Here is a 23,239-nt window from a genome sequence, read left to right as displayed (position 1 = left end):
GATCCGGATCCGGATCCAGCGGAAGGAATCCCTACTGTGGCTTCCGGCGTCGCCGAAGGCCCTCCTCGGTTCCCGTGGATTCCGCCCCCTTTGTATCTTTCGTTTGAGCTCTCCGTTCCAATTCAGGTTTGCCGCGCAAACAATATATAAAGCAAGCAAGAGTATGAAATGAGAATATTATACATATTCTCACCTCCTGGAATGTAAAGAGTTTGATCACCTTACATCTTTTTATGACGACTAAATCCTTTCAAGTACTTTGTTGCCTACGAGCAACTCGCTTGCCAACATATTGCAAGTGTTTTATAACGTTTATCCATATGATTGCTCGGCACACGAACCTGCTTTTACCAATTAAACCAAACATACGCAATGTGAAACAGAGACTCGAGGCAAATGCATCGGCCTCTGCTTTGCTCCGTCTGGACAAAGATAAATTTATGTTCCTGCATTCATAGTTTCAGACATACAATAATGATATGAATCTTTAAAATCATGTAATTGATCAGTCGGAGAATTCGATACCTGTCGAAAGAAACGAATACTGAACCATTTTGCTGGGAATGCAACTTTGTCTAATTTGTTTTGCAAGTGACAACAAAACGATGGAAGAACGACTAAGATTATTAAAATGGTCGATGTATCGAGCCGTCTATACCGTAATCCACAGAGGCAAACAGCCACTTGTAAAAGAACATGTTAAACCAGCAGACATGAACTTGAAAGCACAAAAATGGCAGCACATCAGTGTGATTTTGTATCCACACAATGAGCAATGCTCATCTCTATTCACAACTCTTCTTTGATTTCTTTTGGCTGCTGTTAATCCTGTAGAAACCAAGCTTCAGATCCTCTTAAAAAATCTCCCACCCCTCCCCATGCCTGTCCCTACCAAGCTCATAGCAAGAACAGATTTGGTGTCTGGTCTCCACTTGAACTCCTTGAGAACTGAGAAAAGGCTTGATAGAGAAGGAGAAACTTCATCATCCTTTATATTATTGCATGAGACAACTGCAAGACGCTGTAAATCCACCCAGGATAGAGCCACTGATTCAAAACCTTCTGTTGTTAAAAGAGAGCATCCTTCTAATGAGAGAAACTTCACCCTTCTGCATATAAAGTCAAAAGAAACGGTATAAAACATCAAGCCAATCAATACCAAACCATGAAAAGATATCAACACTTGAACACTAATCAACCCAGTCTGCGAACAGACACCAAAAACTTTACTACAACTATCTGCTACCATAAACCAAGTCCAATTTTCTAAAGGAATAGGTTTGGAGAATTTGTCTCAGAGAAACTCAAACTGCTTTCAGAGAAAGTTCTCTAGGTCATCCACAGGAAGGAATTAATAGAAAAAAATAAACATCAACAATTTAAAATGATAAGAAGTCTAGGCAAAAAATAAACATCTACATAGAGAAAGTTCTCTATGTTATCTTGCAGTATCAGAATTGATTTTCATATCTAGATCAGGACACATTGTATTCCCAAAGACGACCAGTGGCCAATTACGGATCAAAAACTGCAAAGTGGAAATAAGCCAGAAACCACTTGGAAGAAAACTTGAAGCTGGTCTAGAACCAACCAGGATTAGTTGGAAATTGGAAAGTGGAAAGATCAGAACTTGCAGAAGGAACCAAGACTTTAACCCCTAATCTACTCCAATCAATTCCTGGAGAAGTCTGATCCCTGTTTTCCAAACTTAAAATCCTTAGATATGCAGCTGCTAACTCATGACCTATGACATCTGAACACCAATTTCTATGAAGAATACTCAATACAATATTAATACTGCCATATAATTTCTAGCCAATTAGCATTTCAATAACAATATAAACAGCCTATGAATCACTGACACTTTAATTAATAGTGATATAAGTTTGTACTGTTTCTATCATCTATAAATATCAACAATATATATATATACATAAATTGGACTGTTTCCTTACTCCTCATTATATCATATGTGTGTTTGAAAGTGCTTTTATAAATTTCAAAACTCATAAAAACAGTTGTTATATTTCTACAAATTTCATATGATTATCATAGATTGTCTAAATTGTACAAAATCGTAAAATCATATCATATATAGAGACTACCCATATATGAATCATGATGTCCATGACATGGTGAGTACTACTTTTACAAAATTTGACATGTCTGCATGGCTGCACCATTTAGTGTTTTATAAAGCATGTATATGTCCAATGATTAAAAGTTTTCACTGTTACATGAAACAAATATGACTCACGTTTGCATTCTACATTACCCATATGAAACAATACAATACTAAGTTAGAACTTAGATTAATGACAAAAAAAGCAACCATATAAGAAATAAATGGGGCCAGATTTTCAGGTTTCAAATATACGGTTATCAACATACTTGCAGATAGTTGAGCACAATATCTACAGATATGTACATTTGCTAAATTGATATTGACAATTGATAAACAATATCATTACTTAAGCAGGCTAGAGAAATGTATAGAAAACCGACAAAATATTTGCATATATAAAAGTATATAATGGCTTAAGGAATATGCATTCCTGAGAAAAGAGTGAAAGGGTACTAAAATAAATAATTATATATGGCTATATGCTATGCATACAAATATAAAGCAATCAACATTCCAAAAGCTATTTGTGATGGAAGGATACAGTTATAAAATCTTCAACATATTTTTGCAACATCCTATATACATTTCAAGCAACAGAATGCTTACAAGGATAGTTAAGGCATCATGTGGGCCATCAAAAACATTTGTTACACACAAAGGCTTGAAATTATATGGGGGAAGAAAAAGGCAGCATACTTCTCCAACAAGATAGGATACTCAAGTTCACTGTCTCCATAGCAATTTTGTATACATTGCTTCATACATTGAGACGTTCTAAAGTTTGAAAGAGGATAGAATTCAGCATATATCAATATCCCTGATTGGAGGGCTTTGCAGGTACATCACAGATATACAAACCGTACTCGGCTCCACTTGTATTTGGCTTATGTTATCTAACCATTTCTAGCCCTACAACACCAAAGATCATTTAATTCAGAATGATATTCCAAACCTTTCTAAAGCCAAATCTACAATAGAAGGACAGAAATGATTTCACATGAACCTCTCATCAAAAGTTCTTTTCGAAACATTATTTCCTATGGTAATAAAATATCCAGTTATACACCACCACTAACATTTATTAGCTAAACATACTCAAGTCGGACATGTCATATTATTTCTGACATGTGCAGATATTGAGTTGATAGGTCCTGTCTCTTTGATATATTTCGTTTGCATGACTGATTACTGCAAGTCTATACAAGTTAATTTGGCATACTTCACATGCTTGAATTTGATTTTGTATAAATTAATCCACGGATATTATTCCTCGAAATTAAGCAGATATCACTCTTTCAAAAAGGGAAGTACATAAATAAGCTCTACAGAGCTCTGAATAGCCAGTTGGCAATTCACAAGTTTACCCAAACACATAATTCTGTGAGGATAATTCATCCTAGCAAATCTAAGTAGTTAAAGGAAGTCAATCTGAAGACTATAGACATCAAGGTTAGACCAAATATGCTCTTCAACTTCTACAATGTGCTACTTTCATGATTCAGGAACCACACATGAAAAGGTAAAAAAGTAAAGACAAAAAACAACAGCTACTATTATCACATATCAACTATAAATTGGATATAACAAAGCAAATAATTTGGGAGAAACAAAAAATACCTGCAAATGCTCGCAAGTCCAAACATGTCATTGTCCAGGCCCCAGCAATTTTCGAACCTAAGATTCCTAACAGCTTCGCACACCATAAACAGTGCCTGCAAGCTTCTTTTATCCCGCAGCTGGCACCGCTGCATCTGTAGAGTTTCAATGGTTGGGCACGTTCCGAGGTGCTCCAATGGCCCTGGATCAATGTCTATCCTTCTGCAACTTTGCAGCCTCAGCTTCTTCAGGTTTACACAGAAGGACAACGCCGCCATCCACCCAGCATCCATCCGATGGTCGGAGATCGTCAATTCCTCAAGCATCATGCAACATCGCCCTATGGCGGAGATGCCATCGTAGCTGCCTTCACATCCGCCTAGCTCCAGCTTCACCAGCCGCTTGCACCCATGGGCCAGTATCGTGAGTCCGATGTCGGTGACGCCAGGCCCACGGTAGAACCCCTCGACTGAACCCACCAGCCGCAGGATCTGGAGGTTGTTGAAGGCCGATATGGGGCGGAGGGAGAGATCAGAGCAGCGGTGGAGCTCCAGCTCCTGCAGAGTGTTACATCCTCCAGCGACGGACATGAGGCCAGCCTCCGAGGCTACGGCGACGAGGGAAAGCTTCCGAAGGCCAGGGCAGTCACGGGCGACGGTCATGAGGCCGCGATCGATTGCAGCCGGCTCGAGGAAGCGGCACTCACCGACGGGAAGGTCGACGCCAATGTCGACGGCGACGGAGACTGGGCCCACAGTGAGAAGCACGCAGCCCTTGCAGAGGGCGGCGGCGGCGGCGGCGGAAGGGGACGCGAAGGAGGCAGGGACGAGGTCCAAATCAGTGAGGTCGGGGAAGCGGAGGGGGAGGCGACGGCGGCCGATGAGGGACCAGTCGAGGAGTGTGAGGGAGCGCCGGAGGCGGCCTACGACGCGGAGCCATCGCTTGCAGACGAGGGAGGCAGGGAGGCGGAGGGACTCGGGAACGGCGGCGAGGATGCGGAGGAGGATCTCGTCGGAGAGCGTCGCGGTGGGATCCGCGACGCCTCCTCCGACAGGCCGCGGCGGGAGATCCTTCAGGGTTAGGGTCTGGTCACCCAGACCCATCTTGAGGAGCACATGCTTGAGGCGGTTATCGGCAGCGAACCAGAGGTCGGGCCAGCTCCTCAGGCGGTGGTGGTGCATCTAGGGTTCCGGCTAGGCGTCGAAAGTGGTGGGTTGCCGGTGCATCGCCTCGGGCGCCGCTGCCTCTTGTCCCTCTACTTGTCAAATCTCCGTGCGAGAGCAAATGCGGCTGCCATCAATCTGTTTGATTGTTTCGCCCACAAAATGTTATCGTTCCATCCATCTCTTGTTCTCCTCCAGGATACAGAGATGATGACCACCGGATCACCCTCCGATCGGTTGCAGCGAACGGACGGTCTGGATCTGAGCAAGATCACGCCCTCTTTTTGTCTTATTTGGGACTTCCAACGCTACTTGTCCACCACCGTTACCTTTCTCACGCTCCACTTCAATGAGCCTCTGAACATAGATATGGTTGCTATTCTGACGAAGCGATGTCCACTGTGTGGGGGGGTTCGGCAGCTTTGTCCTCGTGCCACGAATTTGAAGGAAAACGAGGGAGGAGCGGAACCGATTCAAGTTTGATGTGGGACCTGCGCAGAGAACCGTTGGTTTAGCCGCGCTCGCGTGACGGTGGGCCAAACCGACGGAGGCTCCTTTTGCCTTTTCTAGGATAACATTATCATCATCATGATCATCATGATTATTATGACCATCATTGTATCATCATAACAAAAATATCTTAATATTTTGTACTTTGTTTTAGTTTGAAATTGATAAAATAAAATATCTTAATATTTTTTTTAACATGATAATGAGTTTTTAAAGAGTACTAATGAAAATTATAATTAAAACGAATATTACATTAAATAAAAATAAATAAATAAATAATCAGAAAATTATTAATTTTCTGTAATATTTTCATTCCTAACGGAGAAACAGTTTCCGGTTTTTGCTGAGACACGGCTTCCCCGAGAAACTACATAAATAGGCGGCGTGGAAACGCGGGTCCGCCTGCCGTCGTTTATTTCCCCAGCTTGCTCCTCCTTCTCACCCATCCGCCACGCGGCACGACCTACCACTCGATTCAACCGATGGGGCCCATAGGCAACGCAGTGGGTACACCAAGGGGTCGGATACTTACGTGTGGTAAGTGATAAGTTCTCGCGCACCTTTTTCTTGCTTATTCTTTCGACCAAGCATTCAATGCATGCATGTCATTTTCCATGTCTTCTCCCACACACACACACACACACACAGAGTTGAAGAGAAGAATACATAAGCTAAAAGCCAGTAAATACGATGTGCGTCCTGTTGTGGACGACACGAATGCCTAATTCCCTGCTAAACCAGTCTCAGTATCGACAGGAGGGCTGCTCAACAAGTACTGTTTCCTGCTATATATAACCAATCCTGAAGCTATCAGCTTCCTTTTCCCTGGTTCTTTCATCAGAAGAAGAGCAGTCCAAGTACCAGGCAAAGCAGTGCACTCTTCGCATCTCCTCCTCTTCCCTCCTTGTGGTTCTCCATGTCTTCTCCACTTCACTTCGATGACATGCAAGGCTGCTTTTGATGCCATCATCCACAAATAGTTTCAGCTCTCTCTCTCTCTCTCCCCCACACACAGCGCAGCAAGACATGTCTTCTGTTGCTGTATTCTTCATCCTCCTGTTAGCTCTCTCTATCCCATTGCACGGTGCCCGCCATCTACGAACCAACCCAGAAGATTCGGATGATGGCTTCGATGAGGTTGGTGCAAATCCTTCGCACTGTACTCTCCGAAGCAGCAAGATCATAGCTTGTGGATAATCTCACCGTAGTCATTGTCTCTTGTTCAGGGTTTTCATGAGAAGGTTAATGTGGACGGCGCAGAAGACGCCGAGGGGAAGGAGGAGGCGGCATCAGGTGCTGTTCGAAGCCGGTCGCTCGTCAGGGCTTCGTGGGATGTGCCTCATGGTGGTGGACGACAGAGGCAACCGGAGTTTTATGTGGATTATGTCGGGCCAAGAACGCATTCCCCATCCCACAACTGATGCACCCTCGTCCTTCATGGCTTGTGGTCTTCGTTCTAACTCGACATTTCCTGATAGGATTCAAAAGAGTCGGGTTTTACGGGCTGTATGCGTTTTGTCTGCTGCGATGGCTTGCAACTCTTTGGTCGCTGTACAATAGAGAGTATACTTGAATGATTGATAGATGAGAACTCCTCAAATCTTTCTCAAACATTAGATTATTATTGATGGTGATGGAATGTGGGCTTCTCGTTCTTTTTCCGGGAACTATACAGCTACAAGAAATCTGTATGTGAAAACAAAGGAAAATACATAGAATAGTAGATGTAAGAGTAGAGAAATTGTTGGTATGATGTGCAACTCAGATTGCTTATGAATGAAATATATACATGTATGTATAGAGATCACTTTTTTCCTTTCCACGAGAGGAGATTGGAAAGTCCCATTTCTTGACCTTTCATGTTCTGAACTGAGAACAAAGCATGCAGACTCAGTAGCAGGACAGGATTGGATTGGCATATCTAAAGATGAAACCTCTGAACTGAAGAGGCTTGTTGGTGCTTGAGAGTTCCATAAGAGCCTTTTCCTTCAGTCAAGGCTGCTGCTGCTGCTGCTGCTGCTGCTGCTTAGTGTGTATGATATCACATAGAACGCAGGAAACGAGGTGGAAACCCACTAGTTTACGTGAACTTATTATCATGCGCTCCTTGAAGTTGGGGGAGTTGACTAAAACAGTGGAGATCAAAGGCACAGACAGCAAAGACAGGCATGTGTGGCACACATGACGAGGACATGGGTGAGGATTGTGTGTGTGTGTGTGACTGAGGACAGCAGCTTCATGCCTTCCAAAAATGTTCCCCTTTCATCAAAATTAAACTTGAAATTGGACCACAGCAGCAACAATGGGGATAATAAGAAGAGGTATGCAGCATGAAAGAGACAAAATGCCTGCTCCATGGATGACAAACATCCTGATGAACAAGGAATTCCTGAGGGCCTTTTGAATTCAGTACTGGAGCAGAAGGGAAAAATGAAATGATGTTCCTTTTTATTTCCAAGATGATTATGACTTAGATTCTTCATGTGCTGATTGTTGCTGTTTCTTCTTTCATCAGCTTGCATGATTCTGATAGGATCTCTGACACTATAAACTCGACACATGAAATCCAATTAAACTAAAGGTGCCCAATTGAGATCCGACAAATATAATTTCAACTGACAAGCAAGTTTGATGGACCTCACGACCTTTCATGGCTACTACTCATGATGTTCGTGATTGATTAGTGATGAAGCTGCCGAGAGAGAGAGAGAGAGAGAGAGAGACTACAACATCGCTTCCTGCAACGATTGCCAGCTAAAGATGTCTCGCCTACCCAAGGCATCATCCACTTCCGGTGCCCCTAATTAAGGCTTCTGCTCCCGTGAACTTGGTAAGTGTTGAGCTTATGTGTTATTGTTTCTTGATTCCAAGATTGTGATCTTCTCTCTCTATCTCTTTAAGATTTAGTGACAAAAAATTGAAGTGTTTATAGAAGGATAAGTAGAGGTGTCAACCCATTGGAAAATTTTGAGTCTCGGTAGAAGGAATAGCAAGGAAGACTTCCCCCATTTATTTTATTCCTCGACATTGCCTTTCTCTTCTTTTATCGCTCTTACAATGAGCTCAAGTCATCGAAGAGGAGGCTCATTTGGTCGAACCCCGATGCCTGCCTGCCTTCCTTTTTCTTTTCTTGTCTTACAAGTCTCCTCTCGGAAGAACATATAATCGAGACGCAAACGAACGAAACGAGTGCAACGACATGTACCTCCATCCTATTGTCAGGGTTCTGGTGTCCGATGAATGCCATGCCTTATGTGAATACCATCTCCAAAGAAATAAACCAATCGATCAGAGTCTCTCAGATGCAATCACAAAATCAAATGATGTCATTAGTCCTCGAGTGACTGTAAGAAACTCTCACTTGTGCATCCTTCTCAGCTGGTTCATTGTACTAAGATGTGAGTTCAGCTACATGTAGAAAGGATTCTTCCTTGATGTGATTGCCAGGACATCTCTATCTATGGCACAAGTGAGAGCTTTAATAGAATCAAAGCAGTTTGTGAATAGCTCAGGGCAGGCACTCAAAGATCTGTTAGCAGCTATGTCTCAAGCAGCAGTAGTACATTCTGATGTCTGTCTACAAACAACATAACCTACTAAAGCAGGAACCATCAAAACACTGATCTCACAATGACCCAAATTGACACCACATCAAGACCTCTTCGTCTTTGCTTTCATGTCCTGCTGCTTTAACATCAAAGCAAATCAAAGAAGCTGCTCCACAAAACAGGTAAGAAAAAGAAAACACACAAGAACTACAGGGACAGACTGCTGAGATGATGTCTCTGCGGATTACAAGCGCTGGAATTCCGAGGGGACCTTCTTGCCGCAGTAGTTGAAAAGCAAGCTGAGATTGATGGGGAGGTTTAGATGAATGCCCAGAACATTGGCCTTCGGGGCAGTGCAAAGGCACACGGTGGTGTTGAGGTCAATGACACCGTTGATGAGAGCGCAGCATTCACATGGCTGCTTCGGAAACTTGCCAATGGCAACAGTGATAAGGCCATTCCACACATTGGCATAGGTGGCCAGTTTGAGGGTGTCAACGAGGCATTTGCCGCTGCCATGGGGCTTAGGGCTAGGGGTTGTGCTAGTACTAGTAGTGCCACAGGCACTGGTGAATGCAGGAAAGAGCAGGTTGAGGGTGAGGAAGAGACTAGCTGACTTTGAACTACCAAATGCAAAAAAAGACTTTGGAAGCCATGGCTTCTGATGCTATAACAATTGCACTCAGAATCACTTAACCGAGAGAACTACCAAGTGCTTGTGATGGACAGTTTGAAAGGCTGCTAAAGTATTTATAGATCAAGGAGGTGTCCGAGGGGTGGGTCATAAACTCCAGTTGTTACAGAGAAAAATGACAAAGTAAGCCATGTGGATGAAGAACACAGCTGCCATAGCATTTTAGCTGGCATTTGCATGGATAATTCAAAGGAACAAAAAGCTGCTACTTGACTTATAACATACTTGCTCCACTTTAATTAGCACAGAACACTATAACTTGTTTTGTTTGTTAATCTTTTGCAACTTCATAATTGAATAACACTTTGTAAAGGTACAGTTGACAAAATACACTAACAGAAAAAAGGAAAGAGAAGGTATATATGCAACTGTGATGATAGCAGGATAGATTGGTTCATACATGTAAACTGATAATAATGTCGAGCACATTGATTTTAAAGATCATAAAGAAACTTTAGAAATTTCAATTATCAGTTTAGTGCCTTCAGTCAAGATGTTGAATTCTACAATTACAACTGAAACACCTCTGGCACAACCATATGAGGTATGGAGAACTCGAGTCCAGAATTTGACAATAGGCAAAAGAAGCATAACACCAATCAACCTTGTAAAAGAAAGAAAAAAGGGGGAAAAACACAAATCAAGTGCACCGAGTGCCAAGAGTAGCATCTGACATGCATAGGATGATGTTTTTCCTGGTTCCAAGAGAACTCTGATATCATGTAGCACTAATGCAAAGACAATTGACTACAAATGTACTTAACAATGAGGAGAACAAGCCCTTAATATGAATAGGACCATGCAAAGATGAGAGCAGAAGATATAATAGTTTATCCAATAATAATAAAAAAAGTAGTGTCAAGTACATGCAGTTCAACATGAACTTGTAAAGAGGCAAAATGGTAACTTATGAAAAAATAATATCTACTTTTTCTTTCACCAGACATGTATATATATATATATATATATATATATTCATATTCAGAACAAGTAGAAAAGATTCTGACTTGAGAACTTGGAGGATGATGGAGTTTTTATGTTATCCAAACCAGGGGAAAATATCAAGTATCCAGGTCAGACTGCATAATTACATGACATGCAGACAATTGTGGATGTCATTAACTATCGGAATCGTTCTGGCTTAGGACTCCTAGGATGGTCTTGCACCTCCACACGTTGACGATGAAATCATTCCATCGAAAACAAGTACTTTGCATCACACACACACAAGGCGAAAAAAGAACTCAGGTCATTAATCCAATTCTAATTGATGTGTTACAATGTTCTAGCTCTTTTTAATAGACTCAAGTACAAAAACAAGAAAACTTATAATTGTATCAAATCAAATATATAATATGTTCCCTTTGAATTGAATAAGGTAATAATTCTGGTTTGATTTGAAAAATAATCTTTCTAATGATATTCTTGATTGATCGATTTTCATATTTGTATAGATTTCCTTTATTTTTTTTCTGCATTTGCTTTCTTTTTCTCTTATGTTATCACAACTTAAAATATCCTTAAACTAATTAAATTTATTTAAAGAAAAAAATAAACTAATTGGTTCCGAATCAGTAACCCAAATTATATAATAATAGGGTGTGGTAAGCACACCCACAATGCAAGCGTGTCCGTGCATCATTTTCCCCTCAAATATACCTCTTACTATGCATTAGAATCATAAGCATTGCATTCGTCTTTGTAGTAGACTCATCCAAGAGTAGTTGTACACTATCTCTAATTATGTTACTGAATCTACAAAATCATTTGCAAGGTTGCAAGAATTGAGAAGTGATAAATAACTTTAGATGTTTAGTTTTATAAATAGTATCCATAAAGATATAAGACAAAGCTGGAGGCACATTATGATTTAGATTGGAAAAAAAAAAAAAATCCTATCTCCCATCAAACAATAATAGCATGATGGCTACAGATGCAAGAAATAGAGTACAAGCAGAGCTTCCAAGACGCCCAAGAATGCCCCAGCAATAACATCAAGAACGAAATGCCTACCGAGGAGGACGCGAGAAGTCGACGTGGCCACCGACCAGGTTGAAACGATCCACACCAGGAGCTCGGCCAGCTCGCCGTCGTAGTAGTCCTCGATCCAGCGGCGGGCGGGCGCGATGGGGCCGTCGAAGAGAAGGACGCGGCGGAGGGAGGCGGAGGAGAGGCGGAGGAAGGCGGCGATGAAGAAGACCCGGGAGGAGTGGCCACTGGGAAAGGACCAGTGGTCGACGGCGAAGGTGAGGCTCATGCCCTTGTTGTAGACAGGCCGGGGGCGGCGGACGAGGTGCTTGATTAGGCCAACGAGGAGGAGGTCGAGGAGGGAACCGAGAAGAAGGCCGAGGAAGAGGGAGTAGGCGGCGCCAGAGGCGGAGGAGAGGGGAAGGAGGGCGATGGGGATGGGGAACCAGAAGCGGCCGTCGCCGGAGATCTCGAGGGCTTTGAGGAGGGGGCGGGGAACGGGGCGGCAGAAGGAGTGGACGCGGAGGGACAGGGCGGTGTCGAGCGCGACCAACCGGCGGAGGATGGAAGGACGGGAAGCGACGACAGAGGCGGCCGCGGACGTCGGAGCGTCGGCAGCCATCGGTTCGTGTCGCGCGAGGGCTTCTGGATTCTTTCCTCCCCAAACCGATCGGCGGGGGGTGGGGGGGAGCTGTAGGTGGGCACAAACCCATGGGCCAAGTTCTGGACTGGTCCGGTTTAGTTAGACCGTGAATATTCGGGTCGGTCTACGTCGATGTGTGTTGCTTCCCAAATTCATGATCAGGACGAATAAATGAAGCCGTAAGTTAGGAAGTTGTGGGATTGAGTAATAAATGAGTGGGAAAATGAGATAGAAATCTAAGTCTGTGTGCAAGTGTAACGTAGAAGCATATAGTTAGTTGGATATGGTGCCTATGCTGCAAATGGTTTCAAATTGAAAAACGACGGTTAAAAAAAAAATGTGAGATGATACTAAAATCAAGATTATATATATATATATATATATATATATAACATTTTCAAAGTTAACGATGAACAAATGCCAACGCAAGGCGCTGTAAAACCTCTTCCGGAAAAGATAAAAGATAAAATTAGAAGCCATCATTTTTAAGTAAAATTGGGTAGAAAAATCTCTTCCAAAAAAGATAAAATTAAAAACTATCATTTTTAAGTAAGTAAAATTGGGTCGAAATTGAAACAAGATGCACTGAAATTTTACTTGATTAGTTAGTACATGTACAAATTCCCTCCCAAGTTCCCAAACCTAACCCAGATCAAGCTATTGGAAAACTGGAATAAGCCAAACTTGTTTCACCGAGTCCATCAGTCCTGTTTGTCTTTTAACCTGTTCACTTGCAAACCGCAGACTTTTGCATCACTTGAAATTTTACAGAAAATTGATAGTTTATTATCATCTGACCCGTTTAAAATCTGAATCTGGACAAAAAGCCACATCTCTCTGAGTTCATCAGCACTAGTTACGAAAACAAAAACGCATGGCATGGCATCACAGATTGAGAAGACAAAATTACACAGGGCCACACAAGTAACAGGATGAAGAATGCAATAATAAAGTGACTTCAATAGCAGACCAACCGCCACAGTAACATACAGAAAAAACCCCATATAAGAAGACAAACCTAGGAAGATGAATGGAGAGAATTAAGTTCAATTTTACGTAGATGAGCAGTCAGTGAGGTGGGATTTTACTTGGTCGGTTGGTCACAGCCACAGCAGTCAGCTTTTCCTGAATATTCACCCAATAGCCAGAAAAAGAAATAAATGGTCAATTTGTCATGTTCACCTTCGCTGAACCGGCTTATAAAGCACAACGGTCACATACTTCGATCGGAAACGGTGGGTAATTCCCATAGCTACAACAGATCTTGGGCCATCCCGGTTCTCAATGTAGAGGTGATTAAGAATCACGTTTTGGGGAACTGAGATACTACTTGGATCGTCTTGGCTGGGTGGGTAGTTCAGCGAGGTGTGGTGCAGATGGGCAGGGACAAGTGGAGGCTCTCGGGCTTCGTCTTCATTTCCTGCTACAGGGTTGTTGTAGCTTGAATCGGGTGATCTTGGAACTTCGAAACCTACGACGCTGACTCCTTCCTGCAACATGAACTTTCTGTTGAAAATGCAAAAAAAGTTTATCAAAGAATAATTGAGCTAAGAATCGGCACCTACATGATCATTTCCATTTGGGCGATCCATGATTCAGGAAAACTGACTTACAGTGATGGTAGTAAGCCTGTAAGAATACCAAATCATCATGTTGATCAAGATAAAAAATAAGCAAAGAAAATCCTTTGGTGCACTACAGAATTTTTCATGATGAAAACGAAAATAAGCATCCAGTTTTAGCACAAAATTTAAAGAGAAAATATGTCATAAGGTCAAGTTTGAGATGGTTGTGACCAATGAAATAGAATTTGATACCAATCAGAAGCTAAGAATGACCAGATCTAATCAGCATTTTCAGATTTTAAATAAATGGTAAATCTCATTTCTGTGGAAGCCCAAGATCAAAAGACAAATAACACCAGAGCAATGCAAAAAACAACTAATAAACCAATGTACACATATATATAATCGGCATCTTAGTGTCATGAGTATATCATGCTTCAAGAACATTATTACCAAAGCTTTCCCCAATCATAACTAATTTGATCATAGAATTTAGCTGAAATGGAGCCTTTATGCTTTAAAAACTGTCTTCACCACCGAAGGGACTGTTCTGAGTTCCAGCCAAGTTCAGATTAACAAAATCAATTGTAGAAAAGATAATTTATTGAAGAAACTGGAAATGATGATTATTTATCAAGGCAGACAAAAGTGTTAACTACAGTATGAGCTCATGGAACCAACAAGGTATTGTTCATCCAACATCCATCTTTTTCCGAGATTGTCAAGTCAACAACCTTGTTCTGGACCCAGACTGGGTCATTTCCCGGTCCAAATTAAATGTATTGCCCGGTCATTTCCAAGTCCAAATTAAATGCCAACATAGAAAAATCGGCTGGGTCTAAATTTTGGCATACATAGAATTAAAAAATTTTAAATAAAAGACAGAATAATAACCTAGTAATGAATAACTAAATTACTTTTGATGACAGAGGGAGAACCACCGAAATGCATATATGCAAACATCCCATATAATAGAATTGTCACCAAAGGTCTTGGTTTCTTTGTTATCAATGCAACAAAAAAAATACTGCAACAACCCTCTGATATGGACAATGCACATATAAGACTATAAAATTATTGGCAAGCTTTATTAGACAAAGTTTAGGTAATGCAAGTAAATGAATTTCTCATCATTTAATTTGTATAACAAGGTGCGTGTTAGTGTCACAATAAGGTTGCTTTTGAAATATAGGTGACCAAGGTTTCAGATGCAGAAACAGCCTCTCTACTTACAAGGATAAGGTGGTGTGTGCATTGACTCTCCTTAGACATAGTATCGGTGGAAACCTTATGCGCTAAAGGACCTTTTTATTTTTAATTAAAATATCAAACGAGAAGGTAAATTCTTTAGAAGGCCGGATATAATTCAACTTGGACCGGATATAAAGATCACATATGAAGGCAATTTTACCATTGGATTATCGTGTTTGATCAAGTATAGGTTGCATTAGAAATCTGGAACAATTTGGTCCAAGAGACATCACTTGTAACCAGTGGATTTACTCCAGCATCTCATCAATAACCACAACTCAGAAGTCTACCTTGAATAACAGAGGCTTGAGCTCCACAATCAAGCATCACATTGGTGACAGAAAACTCAGATTAAGACAATAATGGTTCAATAATTTCCACATTCTGAATCCATAGTAAAGCTAGTAATTTATAGAGACATAACATAAGAACTACATTTCATGGATGCCTGGAACCATTTCTATGTGAAAAAGAGAGAGACAACACCTCTAATGCAGCACCTGAACTATTTCCTCATCAGAAGATGCTAACGGCTTTGAAATAGATCCTATCCTCTTTGTACATCAATCAGTTCAAAAATAATTATTTTATCCACTTCAATCATCCTCACAGATTCATAGCATTCTATTAATAGCCTTAGAAAAAGGCATTGCACCATATGTGGCACAATATGAAAGGAGAACTTTCTATATAGCCATTCAAAAATCAATTCTAAAGACAAGTAATAAGTAACATTAAAATATTAAATAATAAAAATGAGAGCTAATAACTAGATATGACAGGACAAGAATGAAGGCATGGGTATAAGAGATAAGGAATTGAAAACAGAAGATTTTAGGTCCTATATCTTCAGTTGAAAGACTTCTGTTCACAATACTATTCCAAAAGCTACAGCTAATGATTCCCTCTTGCTCTACCTACACCAAATCTTAATCATTCTTTATTTGCATAAATGTGGCTTTCCTAACACTGGACTATTGTTGTCAATGTAAATCAGGGTTGATATTGAAGCCATCATCAGTATTGGTCAGTTCACATTGTAGATTAACTCGATATGTGTGCTAGATCTATAACTAATTATGAAATCTGATAACACTACAAAAGCAAAATAATGATGGCTTAAGCTCAAAAAAAGAACATCATTGCAAAGGATATAGGAAAAGAGAACTCTAAGCCAACAATTACAGGTTGAAGTCACAAGACTAGTTGAAACCAAAGAAGCATGCATTTTCAAGACAATAATAACTGTAAAAGTTCTCAATGTCATGTTAAGAACAACAGTGAATCATACAAATTTTAATTATGGTCATAATAAAATAAACAAGTATAGATCAAAGAACTTTAATGGGACCCGGATAAAGAGAAATTGCAACTCAGTTCTATTATACATCAATAGGCAAAATGATCAAGATAGAGGATCCAGTTTGTCACTTCCTAGGCACTGCCTACTCCAACAATTATAAGAATTTTCATTACAGCAAATACAACGACCATTAAGTAACCTATCGAGAAGCATCTCACAAGTCTAAAAGAACCAAAAGAAATATGGGATAGCTATGAAGATTCACAACCACAAAACATAATCTGAGGAAAAGTACAGGAAGCAATATGACCAAGTTGAAATTTGAATATCATGAGGGATGCCAGGTTGTCATAGTTTGAAATAAATAAAACTGTAAACTAAGAAAAAAATTGCCAAGAAATAAACCTATTCAATCAGTTAGATAATCAAAATGATAATTATAGAAACATCTATGGCAAAATAAACTCAGATATCTTCTTGTAAGCTCTGTTGCAAACACCCAAAATAAACTGTAATTAAGGTATTTAGATCAATTATATCCACGGTTTGAAACACATGGTTATCGATCATTATGTCAGACAAACTAAAAGAAGTTTCAAAGCACAGACACGGGATGCATAGGTGAAGTGAGAAAACAGTGATAGCTATTTCTAACATGATTATTTGTTGAATATCGACCTTCACGTCATAAATTAAATTAACTACTACTTAGAACGATGTATTTCACAGCGATCACAAAATGCATCTTATCTAAGAATCGTTAATAACCAAATCATGCCCAAAATTGCACGAATACAACGAACAAAACGATGCCAACTGAAAAATCTGGAACGAACGATCGCCAATCGAAGAATTAGGCATGCAACATTAGAGATAGAGATATCGATCACTTGTGAAAGCAAACACTGGTACAACCGCCATACAATCAACCACAACTGAACAATCTAAACGGATCCCACCGCCCACCATTTTCCATCGAAATCTGCCCTCGATCTGGAAGGACGCAGGTGAAAGGCCGAAGGGAGAAGTGATTCGAAAGGGAGGAGGGTCGGAGATACCAAGAAAGCGGGGCCGATCGGAAACAGTACAAGAAGGAAAAACTGGGAGAGGAAGAAGATATACCGTCGCTGTGTCGGCCGGCCGTGGGCGAGGGCGTCGAATCTTCTGCCTCAGGGTATCCGGTGGCCGTGGATGGCTTGTGGAAGATACCCGGTTGTGACCTTTCTCCTTCGGATTAGGGCACGGGGGAGAGGAGGATATAAAACCAACAAACAGAATCGGTGATCCGCGAGTATCACAAAGAAAACGGAACGCCGTTTCGGGGTTATAACCCTGACAGAGTTGAGATAACGGATCCCGTCCTCGTATGCGTGACCTGAACCGGGATATACTATTCTTCTCCTTGGGATAACGTATCGGTCCATTTCTCCACGTATAAAGCGCTGCTAATTACCTAATCATTCGAACTCGAATTGAACCCGGTTCAGGTTCGTATCGGCCTACCCGACTGAGTCCATCTCAAACTCGGTTACAGCGCGTCGAAACCCAAATGCTTCCATCCATCGCAGCACGGTGACTCGGTTGCCGCAGCACGGTGAAGCGGTGTGACTTGCTTCAGATGGAAGGCTCTCCATTCTGCTTCTCTGTCCCACTGGAGTTGCATCAGAGTTTGATCTTGCTCATGCCAATGTTTAGTTGCTGCTGTTGCTCCTGCGCTCAGAAACAAGACCAGGGAAAGGTCATCCTTATTGTTTCTTCTCACTTCTTTCCGTATTCCAGGATGTGATTTGAAGAGTCTATGTTTGCCAGTGCAGCTTAGGATGCTGCAAATGAGACTCCTGATGATGCTTGAATCTATAGCTGCTGTCACGACCAATCCATCTTTCCCCTCTATGTTTCTTCCCAGTCATCTGTTCTTGATTAGTTCTCAAACATTTTGCTTTCTTTGTCACTATTAATTACTTAGAAGATTCATATCACCGCACAAGATCTGTTCCTCTGCTGAAAGACAGCAACCAGAGGCAATAGGTAGTAACGTAGGCAAATGATGAGCTTAAAAGCTATTCATGACTTCCTCATTATGTACAGTAGATTATAGACATGTGATGGATTGGAGCAGATGACAGACAAAATACAGTAAAGGAGGTAAATTTGATGACTGGGTATGGAAGTTGAAGATGGGTAGGATCAGACGATCAAGTCTCGGTACGCCTTTAGACCTTGAGTTGTAAGGCACCACTCTTTCAGCTTGTTCAGAGCTCGGCTCTCGAGCTGTCGTATCCTTTCATTCGACAGGCCATATATATCGCCAATCTCGCTTAGAGTCTTCTTCTTGTTCTCATGCATTCCAAACCGGTACTGAATTATCTTCCTCTCCTTCGGCTTCAAGGTCTTTAGAATGTCGCGAACATGCTGTCTCATCAGCTGCTTCGCGACGATAAGATCAGGAATCTCAACCCCAGGGTCTGCTGTGATCTCCTGATAGTATCAATATTCATGGAAAACTATACACCATAAGATTTAATTAAAAAACATATTAGTTTGACGTTCATCTCATAAAAAAACCAAAGCCATGTCTCTGAATGCGTGCAAGCAAGAAAAAAGTTCACTGACAGCTTTTTACGTGTAATGGTTTTAACACCAAATGAGAGAAGAAAACCATTATTCATTGCTTTGAAATTGAGAGCAGTAGATGGATAATAGTTGCTTTTCTGGAATTATCAATCCATGAGCTATGTTAAACCAACTCCATCAAACTGATTTAGAATAGGAATTGCTTAATTAGAGGATAGCGAGGAATGGGATCTGCTCCTTATAGATAAGGAGATAGGGGGCTATCTATTGGATTGAATCGTATGAAATGATATGGAAAAACACATGCATTGGAAGGTTAACTTCTTCTTAGAATGACTATCAACATGTTGTAAAGCCAACACCGAGTAGCTGCATTTAACACCACTGCTAAGTATGTGAATAGATGTTAAAAATGATAAAGATATATTTCTCTTGCTTGCAATTAGTTAACACAGACCTTACTGAATGGTTGATGAACTTACTTGAAAAGTGACATTCTGCCAAGCATGTTCCTGAATTGATACTGGATCTCTAAAGTATAGGAGCAGTTTTTCCAATTTCTTAACTGTGATGCCAACCCGCTTTGCGATCTCTTCATTTGTTGGGAGCCGGCCTTCTTGAATGCACAGTCTCCTCGCATACTTTATCTCCTTTAGAAATGCATAAATGTTATCCTGCATGTGTAGCATATGAAACATAAACGGATCACAACATTGACAAGGTATCAAATTCTAATGGCAAACTAATTGACAGAATTAGTTTAGTTCCAATTGAAAATTCTGGATTCATTAGTCATTATAGATAAGACTAACTCAAAGTGACATAGATGGAAAATTTTGATTCATCCGCTGTGACATTGACCAATCCTATGATTCGGAATCACCAGATTCATTGAACTCAAAGCAATGAGCTTTGTAACAGATGTGTGATTCATTTTTAGCAATGGCGACTGGAGAAACTTGTTTTATTGGGTGGATTAATTCCACTGGTGAACTAATCCAAATAATTGACTCATATTAATGGTTCATCCTATGATGGAGCTGAGTCTTCTGAAATAGAATCTTCCTTTTCATTAAAAAAGAAAAGCTCGGACAGATGTGAAGCTAAAAGGTAAAATCTCTCAAGCGTTTGCAACTTCAGCAAAAAGCTGAGTTTCCTCAAGCAAGAAGAAAGCTGATTAGGCAAACCAAATATCATACCGGAAGACGAATGATTCGTGAATTCTGAAATATGGCCTTCCTAATTGATTGTCTTATCCACCAATAAGAATAAGTCGGAAACCTGCAGCCAGCATTGGGCTTGAACTTCTCTAAGCTCTTCATCAGCCCCCTGCTTCCCTCCTACAATAACAATAATCGTTGATAGTTGAAGGAAGCATCCCAGCGTGCAAATATAGAAACAATTTCAAAATGATTCTGCAGTTCCAAGCAATGAAGTTCCCTAAGAACACATAATTTAATATCATCTTCTGCAGAAGTATCACAAAATTTTCAGTATCCCTTTGTAACAAAGTTCGAATTTTTTTCTCCCCTCCAATCACAATGGTGTCTCTCCCCATCACTTCTGCAAGCTTAACATCAAATCTCTTTTTCCTCCACTATTTAGTATTTTGTTTGTAGTTTCATGAAGCAAATTTTCTTGTGTTTGACTGTTTTTCCTGTAGAATATCCATGAAATAAGAAACAATAATTAATTTCCAAAGATTTAAAATTGCAATTGTTTGGCACAGAGAAGTAACTCACAGACGATCAAAATTTATAAGCCAAAGAAGTAAGAATTTTTTGTTAATAAGCATATAAATATATGGAAGTGCAGTCAACCTGCAGTAGATCCTGAAACTCGAGGCCCTTCCCTTCATACCGTCTAGCCAAATGCACCACAAGACGGAAATTAGCATAGATCATCTTGTCCCGGCTGCGTCGCCCAGAAGAAATCAAGGACCGCAGGACATCACAACTCATTCCAACAGACTGAGCCCACTCAGCCAATGTTGGTTCATGATTAAGCTGTACCTGAAGTCTCTGTTGAACTTCTTCCAATCTCATAAGATCCTACGCCACAGGAAGCAACACAATAATCTCAGCAAACATATGAAAAAAACGTAAAGCTTTCAACAAAGGTTTAGAGCAAGAGATGCCTGTATCTGGACGAATAAGTCCTTTTCTTCTTTAACAGTTAGCAGCTGCTTTGTCTCAGGACCCCATAAAAATGATCTAAGGGGGTCATTTGAATCAAGACTTCTATTTATCTTCTTGTTAATTTCAGCTGCTGATCTAGTATCTCCGAGGATGAAACTTTTGAGTTTCTTGGACTGCCTCTTCAACAATCGTTTCGATCTGACGTTCATTTTTTCTTCGATCACAGTTTCCATGGTTGATCCATCATAATTTAAGCTGACAAGGAGTCTTGTTAAAATCTAAATAAGATCATATATAATCCAATTCACTTTTAGTCATAAAACAGAGCTCAGATCTTGAGAACAAACCGAGAAGAATGAGATTCAAGAAACTGTGCTGCTAAAATATTTGATTTTTCTGCCAGTGATGTGGCTTCTCTTGAGGCCATCGTAGCTCTTGTAGCAAGGGCGAGAACATCCACCGGTGTCATGAAATTTGTACCATTAGCGGACTGCATTCTCTTATTTTGACCTATAGACTTAGCACTGTCTTCTTGTTCGATGGATATCGCTAATAGGGATTTTTCCTTGCAGTGGAAAGATGGGAATCTAAGTTGTAAAAGATTAAAAAAGAAAAGTTTGTTATTAGGATATCAGTATTGAGAAATCGGTTCACAAGTAACTGATCACATCAACAAGAGTGAACCAAGATTCTCTTACGGATCCAACAAACCCGAACGATAAAGCAATTGGTCTTCAGATCCTCTCTGATGTCGGTCAAAATCATACTCTTCCTTCACTTTGTTATCTGAACTTCCAACATCCGTTAGCTGTTTAAACAGTGTTGCCTTCATATATACAAATGAATAGCATTTCATATATACAAATGAATAGCATTAATATACAAATGCATGCTATTCACAGTTTATTTATAAAGCATAGCTTATACTTGTCAAAAAAGATCTGCCAAAATTCTAATTGACAGTAGTCTTCTAAAGATTGCGAACTATGACAGATAGCAAAGTTGTTATAGAAAAGGCATATAACAAATTCTCAGAAAAGGCAGAAGCAAAAAATGCATAGAGATCCAAAAGGGTAAAAGATGATCACTGTTGCTCTATTTTCATCCTTGTTAAAACTAGCTCTACGATCATCCTGTTGGTCCTTTGAAAGAGTTGATGCCGAAACAGGACGCACAACCAATGCAGCAGGCACAGATCTAATTGCCCGAACAGCTTGATCATGTAGCCTCGCAACTGCATCACAATTAGACAATGAGTCTGGAAAGATGATAATGTTCTCCAAATTTGCCTAAAGCAAACAGCGGCCTGTAGATTTCACACTCTCAGAAGCAACTCAAAATACGATCACCATGTGATAATGCCTGTAGATTAAGTAAATAAGCATGCGTAGAGAACAAACTGCACAAGGACACAAGAAACAGGATTTGAATCCAAGACATGAGTACAGAGTAGCAAAAAGAAGAAGGAACAGCTGCGAACCTGAACCGAAGGAAGGATTCCTAATGTATGTTCTTGCTTGCTTGGGCGGAGGTGATGGAGAAAGGAGCCTCGTACCAGCTTCCATCTTCTCCTTGATTCGAACTCGAAAGGGTTTCTTGCGCTGTGTGTGTGTGTGTGGGAATGTGGGAAGAAAGTCGAAGCATCTAATTACAATAATGTCCTCTTGCAAGATCTGAGGACGGCGACGGTCGGATTTCGTGGATCGATTTGCTACACACATGGCGGCTTCCCATTGGATGTCTCTGATAAGCTGGATCTCGAAGACGAACCCCAATCTCACGTTCGATGGATGATGACATCATCGCTTATATCCAATAAACGTCGAGCGATGGCATATGCACGACAACATCCACCGAGCCAAAGTGTTATTACACCATGTAAATTATATACGTCTACATGTGTATACATACATACGTATATATATGTATAGGTATAAATATATGTATATATACATATATTTCTTCATCCAAGCCAAGAAGGCTTCGAATGTACTGACACAATCAGCAAGCCTGAAAGAAGCAGTCTCACATTTGCTGCATATATTGTCCAAAGAACCAAATCCATCAGTGCATATTATAATCAGACTGACGATTGAATTATGATACAGATATTTCAGTTTCAATATGACTAGAGAATCACAAGATTGCAATAGCAGAGTTT

At 40.6% G+C, this 23,239-nt stretch overlaps 3 protein-coding genes across 7 annotated transcripts; all 3 read right to left on the bottom strand.

The window, feature by feature from the left end:
• Positions 1–606: 606 nt before the first annotated feature.
• LOC135586562 (F-box protein At5g51380-like) lies at positions 607–5,240 on the bottom strand. Of its 2 annotated transcripts, none has more exons than XM_065180063.1 (2): positions 3,743–5,240; positions 607–1,109 (listed from the first exon to the last, which is right to left on the bottom strand). In XM_065180063.1, the coding sequence occupies exons 1-2, from the start codon at positions 4,900–4,902 to the stop codon at positions 845–847; spliced, it is 1,425 nt and encodes a 474-aa protein (XP_065036135.1). In that variant the 5' UTR covers positions 4,903–5,240; the 3' UTR covers positions 607–844. The 2 variants fall into 2 exon arrangements, with proteins under 2 accessions (XP_065036135.1, XP_065036136.1); XM_065180064.1 differs by lacking the exon at positions 607–1,109 and adding an exon at positions 2,352–3,034 and having other exon boundaries at positions 3,743–5,236.
• Positions 5,241–11,428: 6,188 nt separating this feature from the next.
• Positions 11,429–12,284, bottom strand: LOC103982347 (probable lipid phosphate phosphatase beta). Its single transcript, XM_009399251.3, has one exon. The coding sequence runs from the start codon at positions 12,224–12,226 to the stop codon at positions 11,564–11,566; it is 663 nt and encodes a 220-aa protein (XP_009397526.2). The 5' UTR covers positions 12,227–12,284; the 3' UTR covers positions 11,429–11,563.
• Positions 12,285–13,187: 903 nt separating this feature from the next.
• LOC103982348 (RNA polymerase sigma factor sigF, chloroplastic-like) lies at positions 13,188–22,717 on the bottom strand. 4 transcript variants are annotated; one of them, XM_065180054.1, is made up of 12 exons: positions 22,559–22,716; positions 22,167–22,312; positions 21,777–21,904; positions 21,426–21,665; positions 21,078–21,333; positions 20,761–20,991; positions 20,140–20,280; positions 19,423–19,614; positions 17,489–18,844; positions 13,813–13,876; positions 13,469–13,726; positions 13,188–13,372 (listed from the first exon to the last, which is right to left on the bottom strand). In XM_065180054.1, the coding sequence occupies exons 1-9, from the start codon at positions 22,641–22,643 to the stop codon at positions 18,554–18,556; spliced, it is 1,710 nt and encodes a 569-aa protein (XP_065036126.1). In that variant the 5' UTR covers positions 22,644–22,716; the 3' UTR covers positions 13,188–13,372; positions 13,469–13,726; positions 13,813–13,876; positions 17,489–18,553. The 4 variants fall into 4 exon arrangements, with proteins under 4 accessions (XP_065036126.1, XP_065036127.1, XP_065036128.1 ...); XM_065180055.1 differs by having other exon boundaries at positions 21,777–21,886; XM_065180056.1 differs by having other exon boundaries at positions 21,777–22,440; positions 22,559–22,717.
• Between the last annotated feature and the right edge of the window lie 522 nt (positions 22,718–23,239).

The sequence above is a fragment of the Musa acuminata genome, chromosome BXJ1-4 (assembly GCF_036884655.1).
Source record: "Musa acuminata AAA Group cultivar baxijiao chromosome BXJ1-4, Cavendish_Baxijiao_AAA, whole genome shotgun sequence".
NCBI classification, from domain to species: Eukaryota; Viridiplantae; Streptophyta; class Magnoliopsida; order Zingiberales; family Musaceae; genus Musa; species Musa acuminata.
The sequence above is the reverse complement of the archived record's forward strand: the minus strand, read 5'-3'. Positions and strand labels throughout refer to the sequence as shown.